This window comes from Limulus polyphemus, unplaced genomic scaffold, assembly GCF_000517525.1.
Source record: "Limulus polyphemus unplaced genomic scaffold, Limulus_polyphemus-2.1.2 Scaffold1333, whole genome shotgun sequence".
In the NCBI taxonomy this organism is placed as follows: domain Eukaryota; kingdom Metazoa; phylum Arthropoda; class Merostomata; order Xiphosura; family Limulidae; genus Limulus; species Limulus polyphemus.
In genome coordinates, this window is record NW_013666943.1 from 98,838 (window position 1) to 113,129 (window position 14,292).

Below are 14,292 nucleotides of genomic sequence, written 5' to 3' on the forward strand. Positions count from 1 at the left end.
GATTTGTGTATTACAGAACCATTATTGAGTTAAATGCGATTAGAAACAACTATCTAAGTTTGTCGTATAGTTATATGATTTGTGTATTACAGAACCATTATTGAGTTAAATGCGATTAGAAACAACTATCTAAGTTTGTCGTATAGTTATATGATTTGTGTATTACAGAACCATTATTGAGTTAAATGCGATTAGAAACAACTATCTAAGTTTGTCGTGCAGTTAGTAATCCTCCGAGAAATTGTATTTGGTTTATGTCATGAGCCGAAATACTTTCTTCTTATAATAAAACATTAAAGCCCCATTGAAATTTTCCCTGAAATTATTATTCTTGTTTGATATCAAATATGCGCACACTCAAAATATTTTACAAGTGCTGAATTTGAGCTACTAATATAACTATTCGCACCCCCATGTGGCCATTAATGTAATGATAAAGTATTCGCAATTATAGTTTAACCTGTTTTTGTGAAAATAGACAGATTTTGGTTTGCTTTGAATTTCGCGCAAAGTTACACGAGGCCTATCTGCGCTAGCCGTCCCTAATTTAGCAGTGAGGGAAGGCAGCTAGTTATCACCACCCACCGCCAACTCTTGGGCAACTCTTTTACCAACGAATAGTGGGGTTGACCGTCACATTATAGCGTCCCCACGGCTGAAAAGGCGAGCATGTTTGGTGGGACGGGGATTCGAACCAGCGACCCTAACCACCTGGCCATGCCGAATAAACAAAAAGTTAAACTTTAATGAAGTTGTCTAAAATACCAATTTCTTTTTAAAAGCACCCACGAAATATCAGAAATGTATTTTTGAAATGCCAATAACTCGATATTTTGTTCGGGTGAAACTCATTTTCCCAACTTTAAACAAAGTTAAAAAAAAGAAACGAACTCGTGTATATTCTTCAGTGCCATCACTTAACTAAATTCGAGCATTACACATTTTTACAATGTGAAAAAATTAGAAATTATACGTTACTAGCCTTCATAGACTGCAGGGTCTCCTGGTTAGCGTGCGAGAATTGTCGATCCGAGGATGCATGGTTCACACTTTGGAGGCGTGGGTGTATAATAAGAGTGATGGTCAGCTCTCACTATTCGACTAGTCTGTTAGTTCAGGGGTGAAAATCGCAAAATAAACAGATCAGACTTTAGGCGAAGTGATCTGATTTAAAGATTATCTCTGATACAAGTTTGGCGAAGGAATATCTTCGACTGTAGACGAATATATAAATATACATTATTCTTTTCGATAGAAATAAATATAAACACCATACATACATATAATACTTTAGAAATAATTCGTTTTTTTAGTGACCAAGAGTTGGCGGTGGGCGGTATTATCTAGCCGCCTTCCCTATAGTCTATCACTTAAAAACTAGACATGGCTAGCTCAGATAACCCTCAAGTAACTTTGCGTGAAATTCATAAACAAATAAAGCTTAAACGGTTAAAAGTACATACGCACAAAGAGAATGCATTGCAAAACAATATACGTCAGCAGTGTATAAAATATACGTCATTGTACTTATAATACAAATAATTTACATAGTTATATCCATATAAATAAATAGAAAAATGCGTAGGTGATAAAGTAAAGAAATTCGACGTTTAGAGAATTGTAATAGTCATTAACCGACAGCCTTGAAAAAAAGGGCGTTTGCTCGAAACGTCGCCAAGTAAATAAATGACTACCATAGTTATTATAGGGCCTTTAGTACAAGTACATAGATACCCCAATACTTTATGATATCTGGGTGAAAGCTCCCATCTCTTCTGTTCTACCCACACAATAGGCTCTATCTAATGCTAAAATACCCCTCTATCATTTTTAGCCTAAAATCTACAAATTTACGTTCTGTATTGATCTCTATGTCCCTTATATCTATATATTCTACAATTGTTCCTTATATCTATATATTCTACAATTGTCCCTTATATCTATATATTTTACAATTGTCCCTTAAATCTATATATTCTACAATTCTCTGCAATTCTCATATTCCCATACTACATATAGTTGCACCGTATTTAATGTTTACATTTATATTTTAATATCTTACCATTCCTTAGCACTAGCTCTTTCGTGTTCCAATACTCTAGATATTTGCACCGTACTCAATGTTTACATTTATACTTTAATATATTACCGTTCTTTAGCACTAGCTCTCTCATGTTCATATATCTGTAGCATTGGATGTAAACTTTGGATACGGTGTAATATAGTAAAGTATAACTGTTCTTTAGCACTAGCTCTTTCGTGTTCCAATGCTACAGATATATGCACCGTATCCAATGTTTACATTTATACTTTACTATATTACTGTTCTTTAGCACTAGCTCTTTCGTGTTCCAATGCTACAGATATATGCACCGTATCTAATGTTTACATTTATACTTTGATATATTACCGTTCTTTAGCACTAGCTATTTCATGTTCCAATAATAAATGCATCCTATTTAACATTTACATTCAGACTTATCATTGCCATTATTAAAATACATTTGTTTAGATTACATCTGAATGGTGTTCTTACACTCTGTAATGGAAACCTACGCTCCATAAAGATCTATACTTGTTAATATTGCATCTTGAGGATGTCATACGGACACATTAGGTGTTCAGGCTATTTAGGTGGTATCATCTACCTTTTCTCCTACAACTATGGGACTGGGACACATTTTAATATACAATGTTGCATTTTAAGTTTAGAGTTCTCAAAATTTCAAACAAGTGCTCCTGTTCTCTTGTCTGAACATTTATTTTGACTACAGTCTGATGTTCTCAACTGATCGTTTGCTTTTACAAAAGGTTTTTCATTCTAACAGAGTCGATTACAAAGAGTCACCGCGCTCAATTATTATTTGCCTTTCTTTTATTTCATGTGCAATTGGCCGTGCATAACAGAGTGAACTGGGCCCTAATGAAGATGCGCAGTTGAGTGGGACGGCACGTGTCGAGAATGGGATACAGCCCGAGATGACGGATCATCCCGTGCGCTCGCGTGAGGAATGGCGGAGTGCGTCCCGTGCCAGAACGTTGCTATGGTATGAATACTTCTTGGCTCATCTGTGTATGTTACAGATGCGTTGTAATTGTGGGAAAATGTGTATGCTATGAGATGGGAATTGTTGTTCAATAGATGGTCTATCACGTGAATAAATCATCTTTTCATTTCATCAGCACATAAAGCCTAGATGGTGTTCGTGTAATTAGTTAAACAGACTGCACGGTAGCTTAGCAGGAAGTCCGAGTAAGTATAAAAACAGGAAACAATTGTCTAACGTAGATTATAATAACGAGCAGTAAATACTAGAGTTGCAACCGACTATTCTAAGACTAACGTTTAATATTGAACTTTTCAGACAGTCCCTGTGTGCTGTGGAGCTCTAGCGGACAGTGACCACGTGCTCACAACTAACCCTTCCCTAGTTCATTTCCCGGAAGTGGAAGTGGTCGGTATTAGCGACCGGAAGTATCTGAGGTTGTCATTTCAACTTGTTATTTTATCATGTTCGAAAGTCCTAACAGTAGCTGTACCTATGGGCAGGTCCCTTCTACTGACCTGACCAAAACTGGACCAGGTGGAGGGGGAAATCGAGGACTGGTTCCCCCGCCGTCTCCCTATTCCTTGCATGTCAAGGTGGAGGCCTTCGGCACCAGGGACGATTGGCCCGGTTGTGCTTACCGTTACACCGCAGCCTCCCACATGCCGTCAGTTCCAGTCGACAGTGTTTTGCCTTGTCGCCGCTTTTCACCGGGCAAGCCTTCCTCAAGCAGTAACGAGACGGCCAACAAGTCGTCGAGCCTTGTAGCGGCCGTGACCCCGGCCTATAGGGACAGGTATCTTTCACCAAGCGCTTTCAGCAATATTCCTGCTGCGTCCCCAATTCTCCTAAGTCACTACACCACAGACAAACATGCCATCAACGGCCAGCTAGAAGTTTCTTCCCGCTCTACTTCTTCGTGCCGGGCGACAGGTCACGACCCCAGCTCCGACAAAAGAGTGGTAGTACCAGCAGGTTAGTGCTACTTTTTTACTAGTTACAGTTAGGTAATATTTCTTATTAAAAGCTGACTTCTCTTATCGAATGTTCCGTGTATTACACCACGGTAAGGATCATGTTATCATTTTTTTAAAAAGCCATACAGATTTCAGCTTAATTTATGCTTTTTGTTCTGATGCTTTAAGAAAATGCTAGAAGATAGACACTATATTTTATTATTCAGGTTAATTTTAAATATATAAAACATCTTTAATGATAAAAAAACTGTAGTTAAACGATTAATTCGGCGCTCATTTCTCATAGGCAATAAATACGTTTGATGCTATAGAACACAACAAGCGCAGCTCCAGAATCCTGTCAAATCCCGTTTTTTAATAATAAATATAGCGAAACTGGAACCTACAGCACGTGGCGACGTGGAATCTTATCATGAAGGAAAGTACTCATCATTTCCAGAGAAAATAATTTTTTGAAATTTAGCACAAACGTTCATTTTGTTTGTCCAAATAAACATTTTATTCGTAAAAAAAACATGAATATATATTATGGATACACTAGAAATACTAAGTTGCACAAAATTTCACAAAAAAATTTCTCCAAATGCTTTTTAAAGATCTATTCTTTGGTGTGTGTGTGTTTTTTTTATATGGTAGGCAATCTGTAAGACTTCTTTCTACAGTTTCGTTTCTTTAACTGGTTCGCAAGTCTGGTTGATCTTTACTTAAACGCTATTTTCGACAATTTAGACGCCACATAGTGAAACATTTTTTTTCAGGATTTAAAACACATAAACACCCCACATGATGATACTAACTTGTAATTTAAAACACACAAACACGCCACATGATGATACTAACTTGTAATTTAAAACACATAAACACCCCACATGATGATACTAACTTGTATAGCCTGAACTGATTTGTACCTTTTTGAACTCACATTCTGAAAAAAAAACGCTCGTATATTTATATATGTATAGAGAAGATGTAACTTCCAGTTTATCCTTCATTGCAAGAGTGCTTTCGCAGCATTTAATAACTACTTTTAAATTTCTTAATAAACTTCAGTATTCCTAGAACAAAACAGAATAAGACTAAAATCGTGTCTAATCTATCTCACGTTTGCATCTAAAATGTATCTTAGTTTATAAAGATATCACATAGTTATCGGACATCTGGCCACTGTTCAATTTCCTTTCATGTTAAGATGTTTTATTGATGTTATAGCCTAATCGAACCGTATTTTTTTCAAGCCATAGTTAGAATTACAAACATTGTTAATTATAATGTTTCAGGCTTCACTCAGAGTTTGGTATTATAGAATTATTAGGCATTGTTTCAAAGCTTAATTATTGTTAGAACTAGAAAATATTTTTGATATTATCTTTCAGGCTTTACTCGGAGTTTTATATTGTAGAATTGTTAGTTATTGTTTCCATGTCTTAGCTATATTTAGTATCAAGTATGTTAACAATTGTTTCAGGATTTACTCAGAGTTTTATATTGTAGAATTGTTAGGTATTGTTTCCATGTCTTAGCTATATTTAGTATCAAGTATGTTAACAATTGTTTCAGGATTTACTCAGAGTTTTATGTTGTAGAATTGTTAGGTATTGTTTCCATGTCTTTGCTACATTTAGTATCAAGTATGTTAACAACTGTTTCAGGCTTTACTCAGAGCTTTATACTGTATAATTTTTAGGTATTGTTTCCAAGCCATGGTTACATTTAGTAGAAAATAGGTTAACAATTGTTTCGGGTTCTAATCAAAGTTTAATTATGCAGGATTTTTACATGTACAGTTTGAACTAGCACAATTATTAAAGGTGCATAAGAAATGTTAACTAATGTTTTCATGTTGGAATCAATTTTCAATATTAGAACTTTGTTATCGGTAACTAGTAGATTTGTTTATCATGGTTGAATGTTTAAAAACGCAACTAAAAACCATGCTCCATAGCTGTTGGATACCACGTGGTTGCAACGTTATATACGTAAATAGCGGTCTGAAGTCCTTATTGAACAAGATAAATAACGTTCCTGATTAAAGGTAGGTTTTTGTATTTGAGTGGAATTGGCTAAACCTAAAGACCTGTTCTTTATTTGATGAAAATGAAGATTAAGGAGCACAGATTTGTTTATTTTAGAGCAAAGCCACATTGGGCTATCTGCTTGTTCACCGAGGGGAATCGAACCCCGGATTTTAGCGTTGTAAGCCCGTAAACTATCGGGGGACAGGAGGACAGGATATGCATTTAACAGTATATTGGGGAGATGTGGTGTGGAATTAAAAGTTTAATTAATGCATTAAAAAGTGGATTTAAGAATTTCACGTAATTAGACACATGAAGAAAATGGGAAATTAGCATGTTACCTTTTACCAGATATCTGTATTAACATCGCGCAGCCAATCTTGTGCATGTGAGAATATTTCCCCTGCTCTTACCATGTCGATTTCACCACATGCATAAGCAGCCTCGAGGCAGGTGGAGGAGAACTCGTAGTCGCTCGCGGCAGGTGAAGCCAAAACGTACATTGCTAAAGAACGATAAATGATTAATAGAATTATTTGACATTTGGTCTGCCCAAAGGTTAAGCTACGCGTATTATGCTGTTACAGCAGTTCTAACCTCAGCATTCCGAAATCAATTTTGCTGTCAAAAAAGTATCAAAGCCAAACCTCAGAGCTACTGTCTGTTACATGTGTATGTAGTCAAACTATAAATATGGATCGGTGCATGTTTGATGATCTGCGTTCTTTGTTAACAGCTGTCACAGCCCAAACCTTAATTGATGCCCATAACATCCAATCTCTGAAGCACGTAATCTTACGTGCCAGCCACTGGACAACATTGATTTTACAATTGTTTTAGCTATAACACACATTTTGTATCTAAATAATACTACATATACCTTATTTTCACGTGTTTCTTGCTAGTAATGATTTATTTAAAAATATAATTAAGTCGAGTTTAGTAAAAACATTTTTAAGCTTTTCAGCAAATTTTTTATTTTTTACATGCTTTAATTAACTTTTATTGTTTTTTCCAACAAATTTTCATAGCACCCAATTCTGTACTATGTATTATGCTTACGAAACGTACAATGCTCGTGATACAGGCGTATAAGTACATAGCACCCCATTCTGTACTAAGCGTTGTGCTTAAGAAACACACAATACTTGTGTTAGAGGCGTATAATTACATAACACTCCAATCTATGATATACGTTGGGCTTATGAAACATAAAATACTAGTGATACATGCGTATCAGTGGTCATGCGACCAATAATGGTTGAACTTTTCCTTGTCGAACTAGAATATGAAAGAAAGGAAAATGTTTTCCTACTGAATACGGAACAAGGAAGTAGCATGTCACGTGACTTTTGATTGTACATGAAAACCTACAGATTGTTGCCCGACTCACTAGAAAGAGAAGGCAGTAAGAAATGAGTGAGGAGTGATTTGAAGTTTTCCCAAGAAAGAAAACAGTTGGCAACGAAAATCCTGCTAAACATCTGCTAACATAAGACTGATGTAAGTTTTAGAAAGAAATAAAATAAATAAACCCTAGTGGTAACAAAGGAAACTAAGATATACTGAAAGAAGGTGTTGAATTAAAGCATCACAGCTTGCACTCCACGTGACAGAAACATAAGTCACAATGTAAATATCTTGTTATAATTCTCAATAAACTACCATGTGGAAACTGATCGCAACACATTATTGTGTCAGTAGAACATGTTTGCTCAGGAAGTTAAGTATCTTTCCGTTACTTTGGTCACTCGATCATTTCCTAGAGGCACGCCCTGTAACCTCTAGTCTCTGTCAGTGGTGAGAATTTTAAGTCACACATTAGTTTATCATTATTATCCTCTGTCGATCTCCTCAACGGTGTAGTTTGTATTTGTACGATCTAGAGCTAACATATTAACTTTCCTGAACAAGAGAACCTTTGCTTCCTCCTCTCTGGTAGATGCTTTAGCTAACTACATACAAGTTACACCTCAAGTTCATAATCCATTTCTTGAGGGTTTTCCTCGTACGAGGACAGTTCTAAGTTCACGAGGTTGTGCGTCACTTTTAAACTTTTGGTACCATTAAACTGATTTTCTTCAACCTTAGAGAATTTTCAGTTTAAAAAGTCACCTACCAGAGATAGTTCCTTGGCGGTAAATATTTCAATCTAAACAACTACCTCGTAAAAGTTCGCAAGAGAACAGTTAACTCCTAATTTCGTTTCAGGTGGCTATTCGTTTCTGGTTTTTGCAGATAAATTTGTCCTCATTTCGCTTCAGGTGTCTATTTCTTTCCTGGTTTTTACATATTAATTTCTTCTCATTTCGCTTCAGGTGACCTTTTATTTATTGGTTTTTGCAGGTTAACTTGTCCTCATTTCGCTTCAGGTGACTATTTCTTTACTAATTTTGCAGGTTAACTTGTCCTCATTTCGCTTCAGGTGACTATTTCTTTACTAATTTTGCAGATTAACTTGTCCTCACTTCGCTTCAGGTGACTATTTCTTTACTAATTTTGCAGATTAACTTGTCCTCACTTCGCTTCAGGTGACTATTTCTTTACTAATTTTGCAGATTAACTTGTCCTCACTTCGCTTCAGGTGACAATTTTTTGTTCAGAAGAACTGTTTACAAAATCACCTTCACTAGCGGATTATTTATCTTTCTTTCATGTTAATTAACGTTTGTGGTTTATTTATTCGATAAAACTGCCAGATATCTGTTTAAATGTATTTACAAACTAATTAAAAGTGCACTCTCTGTGATCTGAGTGCAAGGAAACTAGAGAATCAGTTTTTTTTAACTATTCGAACTTACTGTCTACTGGTTAATAGTACATGATGAGACGTTAAGTGCAAGTACAGGCCTGTAACCTTGCTTGATAAAGTGTGAATATCAACTAAAAACAGTTACTATGTTTTAAAATGTTCCTATTTAGAAGTCTGTAAGAATGATGTAGGTTTTCAATATATGTTTATGGTTGGTTTCCGATAAGTTACTGTCAGATTCAGATAACTAGTTTCGATTTCCTAAACTTAGTGTCGTTTTACAAAAAAAATTAGTATCGGTTCTCATTAACTTAGTTTCTAATGGTATTAATTTCCAATAGCATAAAGGTCTTTCAACTGATGTTTATATAGAAATACGACGGAATTCCTACCAAATGTCATAATTCACGAAGGGTGATTTCTTATTCAACGCATTTTTGTTGCTGGAAACTTTGAGAATGACTAAAAAAATTCTACGAAATGGAAAGGTTTGACTAGGAAGAGAGTCTATTTCCTGTACCATTCTTGTTGTTGTAAGGCGCACACTTCCGCCGCTGCATGTTAAAGTAAATGTGTTCTCTTCACATGGTAGTGGACGGCCGTTAAATCTCGCTTTTGTTTAATACCCGTACACGAACTTCTGAAGGATTTTTGTAACTTGGCCTGACCTCTACGCTTGCAAATAAAACTTTCTAGAGTTTTTGAAAAATATAAATTGTTCAGACGAAGGGCGGCTCTTCGACTTAAGCGAAATATATGAGGTAAATTCTCAGGCAATACAAGTTAAGATTGGCTGTTTAGTAACAATCAATGTGTTGTTCAAGTTAAGATTGAACAGAAACAACACATTGATTGTTACTACAACTTAAGATTGAACAGCAACAACACATAGATTGTTTCTACAAGTTAAGATTGAACAGCAACAACACATTGATTGTTTCTACAAGTTAAGATTGAACAGCAACAACACATAGATTGTTTCTACAAGTTAAGATTGAACAGCAACAACACATTGATTGTTACTACAAGTTAAGATTGAACCGCAACAACACATTGATTGTTACTAAAGTTAACTAGTCTTTCTTCCCCGAAAAATATGAACATTTGGTATAACATCAGACTGATGTAAGCTTTACAAAGAAATAAAGTATATATATTCCAGTGGCACTTCAAGTTCTCATAACAGTTTTGACATGAAAACAAAGGAAACTAAAATATACTGAAAGCACATGTTGAATTAGAACATCACAGCTTGCACTCCACGTGACAGAAACATGGCACAATGTAAATATCCTGTTATCACTCCTATTAAACTGTTTTGTTAAATTAATGTGAGGCACACCTGAAAGCTCTATATACTGGAAGAAAGTTTTGTTACCAATGGCCATTATCGGATTGATAAGTTCTCGGATAATAGTGTTGTGATCCCGATTATTTTAGCTCTGGTTCTGTGCTTTTTATCGTGTGTTATGATTCCCTGACAACTTAGTTCCCTAAACACTGTTAACTAAACTAAAGGCATTTTGTATGTGTTGTGACTACTGTTGACTTAGTTGCCTAAACACTGTTAACTAAACTAAAGGCATTTTGTATGTGTTGTGACCTCTGCTGACCATGTTAATAATACTAGGCTTTTTTCGATTTGTTCTTGTCCAGGGTTAATGATAAGGGTTGTAATACCCTGAAACCGGTATAAGTCCGTAACATGTGGTAAGTCAAATGATCAAGTGAGATGAATAATTTAGAATAACATATTAGCATTAATGCTACATATTCTTCAAATCCTATATAAATCAATAAGATGAATACAAAACAACTCAAAACACATACATAAAGCTAAAAAGATTTTGTTATGTATTGTGATCCCTACTGACTTAGGTTCCTAACTACTGTTAGCTGAACAAGATAAATTTTGTTATTATTGTGATCCCTACTGACTTAGGTTCCTAACTACTGTTAGCTAAACAAGATAAATTTTGTTATTATTGTGATCCCTACTGACTTAGGTTCCTAACTACTGTTAGCTAGACAAGATAAATTTTGTTATTATTGTGATCCCTACTGACTTAGATTCCTAACTACTGTTAGCTAAACAAGATAAATTTTGTTATGTATTGTGATCCCTACTGACTTAGGTTCCTAACTACAGTTAGCTAAACAAGATAAATTTTGTTATTATTGTGATCCCAACTGACTTAGGTTCCTAGCTACTGTTAGCTAAACAAGATAAATTTTGTTATGTACTGTGATCCCTACAGACTTGGTTTCCTAACTACTGTTAGCTAAACAAGAAACATTTTGTTACGTATTTTGATCCCTACAGACTTGGTTTTCTAACCATTGTCAGCTGAACTAGAGACATTTTGTTATGTATTTTGATCCCTACAGACTTGGTTTCCTAACTACTGTCAGCTAAATAAGAGTCATTTTGTTATGTATTGTGATCCCTACAAACTTGGTTTCCTAACTACTGTCAGCTAAACAAGAGACATTTTGTTACGTATTTTGATCCCTACAGACTTGGTTTCCTAACTACTGTCAGCTAAATAAGAGCCATTTTGTTATGTATTGTGATCCCTACAGACTTGGTTTCCTAACTACTGTCAGCTAAATAAGAGCCATTTTGTTATGTATTGTGATCTCTACAAATTTGGTTTCCTAACTACTGTCAGCTAAACAAGAGATATTTTGTTACGCACTGTGGAGTCTGACGCTGTAAAAAGAGAGAACTGGAATTTCAAAGGTCGAGGGAAGTTGTTGGCTTAGAGTTAATGAACATCAAAGATCCATTTTTTTCGTATAAAATTAACAAAATATCAGTCACAGAGTCACAGACACCGCCAGGAGAATGAACACACCTGGTAAAACAATACATAGACACCGCCAGAAAAATGAACACACCTGGTAAAACAATACCAAACTTTTTGAGAACTATACATCTTTTGTCGCTAAAATATCAAAATTCTAATATTTGGGTTATATGACCGACTCTCGATGTACACTAAAACAAATATTTATACCGCTACTCACTACCAATGCATTTGTAAGATATTGATTTTGGAACTTAATGAAAACTTTAAAATGTAAAACATGTGAATATGATTTATTTTCTTTCCAATTAAGGAATTAAATCTTGTTCTCCCGAAGCCTAATTATTCAAGAGTTTTGTAGAACTAGAGGACTGTAAGTCAGTGATAAAGGTGGCAGCACTTAAGTAGTAATACTTTAATTTTTTTCCGGTATACTCTTCCTTAATTTTAACTGTTTTTAAATCCCCAATAGACAAAGCAAAAGGCATGTTTGAAGACCAACCTTTATTAATTAATTCAGCTTAAGCTTGAGATGATGATCTATCTGGAACTGAACTGTCTTACTCTAAATTGTCTACTTCCTAATAAAAAGGTGTAAAATGTGATATATGTAAGAGTATATATCTAATAATGTAAAGATTATTCAAATTGTGATAGTTTTTTAGTTTTTATTTCAAAACTTTCATGAGTTCCAAAACTAAAATGGCTTCAAACGATTAAGATGACATCACCCACCCCCCTTTTTTAGTCGTTTTAATTTATATGTGGGGTGATTCCATTTTTATTTTATAATATTATGAGAGGATTATTTTGCATTTTTAGCTTAGTGAGTGAATTTAGGACTAACTTAAATCTTCTAAGCTAGCCCAACCTCGTGAGATATTATTACATCGCTAACAGCACGGTAAACTACTTATGAATAAATGCATTATAAGGTTCAGTCTTATGACGTTGCTCTCCAGTGGCTCAGCGATAAGACTAAAGGTTTATTACGCTATAAACCAGTTTCGACACTCGTGGTGGGCACAGTACAGATAGCCCATGTAGTTTTGTGCTTAATAACAAGCACACATCTTATGACATCGTATACTTCTAGTTAGAACAGTATATTAATTACTGGGTTGAGTTTTAGTTCTGAGTTATGAAGGTAGTTTGGTTTGATCAGAACCTAATGATAATTGGATAACTCCTTCTTTCTAACAACTCAAAGTTTTTATTATTGTTGTTTTTTGGGACTAGAATGTTGAATTTGAATCGTGGTAATGGTTTGATTTAAATTTGGGAAGGGGAACAGTTCTGAGGTTTAGCATATAATTAATTTTGTGCATTGGTTTTAATTTAAGAGTGAGTTGAAACTCTGATTTCAATTCTAATCCCAAATAAGGCTACAACTTGAAGAAAAAAAATGATTCGTTAGTATTGTTCCTGTTGGTCAGTTTTCTTACGATCGTATAAACTTTCAATGTCTAACCTGGGAATAATGGAGATATGATCTAATCTAATTCGTTTTCTTTCCAAAAAAGAAGCCTGTCGGTTAATGACAACTAAAAGTGAGTTATATCGAAAAGTCTTACTTCTTTATTTTATAACCTTCGCATTTTTATACTTATATATATATATATATATATATTTATTATAACCTTCGCATTTTTATACTTATATATACAACACAAATTTGTAGCCGAGCGTGGCCCAGTGGTTAGCGTGCCGGACTGCGGATGAGAAGGCCCAAAGTTTGAACCGCGATGTTGCTGAACACATTATAAGAATGACAGTAGTCAATTTTATATCTGGTTCAAACCCAGTCTTTGTTGCAGCGGGTTCTACTAAATGGTTGCCTTCAATGTTGTCAGAAGTTCAAAATTTAGAAAGGCTGTAGTTAAACTCAAGGGGTCTCTGACCTGTCTCTTTAGCTCGTGTGCGCGTAAAATTAGAAATATCAAAATATATATTTCTTTCTTAATAATTTGGAGTTAAAATCAAAATATTAAAGTAGCCATCAACCTAAAAGTTAAACGTACGGTTGACCATTTGGAGCCAACGCTCTAAATATGAACATAATATCAAATGTTGATATCCGTTCACTGTGATTAAAACAATGAAGGGTCATCTCGATTGAAGAGAACCTTTGTAGTGATTTGTCACAATGTCCATCGGCATTCATTGTGATTATAATTCCAAGAAATGAGTGGCTTTGTATTATAGATTTTGGAATTAAAAAGTATAGCTTTTTGTACGTTGCCGTTCAACATCCTGTTAGAGATAAATGATACAAGTTAGAGATCTCAAAGTTTTACTTGTAGAAAGATGGTGGGAGAGAGACGGGGGTGGTAACATAAAGGTTCATTTATGTACATATGGTGTTCTTGAAATATTACTGTCATAATAAGAATCTAATCTTAAGTCTTAAGTCTAATCTTAATATTCGATCGAAACTCGTGAAACCAGCACACTTTCACCAAATGTACTTAACAAAAAGGGTTAGCAGTACTGTATTGTATAGCAGTGGATAAAACTTTCCTCTTATTTCCTAATAGCTTTAAATTATAGCTAGCTAGTCCTTGTTATCTAGCGTTGTTCCAAACACGGGAACTATATTCCAAGGTTTAGCTAGTCCTTGTTATCTAGCGTTGTTCCAAACACGGGAACTATATTCCAAGGTTTAGCTAGTCCTTGTTATCTAGCGTTGTT

At 34.9% G+C, this 14,292-nt stretch overlaps 1 protein-coding gene across 1 annotated transcript in view; it reads left to right on the plus strand.

Moving 5' to 3' along the window:
• Nucleotides 1-3,511: 3,511 nt before the first annotated feature.
• The window catches only part of LOC106463142 (retroviral integration site protein Fli-1 homolog), a 139,400-nt gene continuing 128,619 nt past the window's right edge, over nt 3,512-14,292 (plus strand). The window contains exon 1 of the mRNA XM_013923130.2: nt 3,512-4,022. Within this exon, the coding sequence (XP_013778584.1) occupies nt 3,512-4,022 (511 nt within the window). The remainder of the gene's footprint in view (nt 4,023-14,292) is intronic.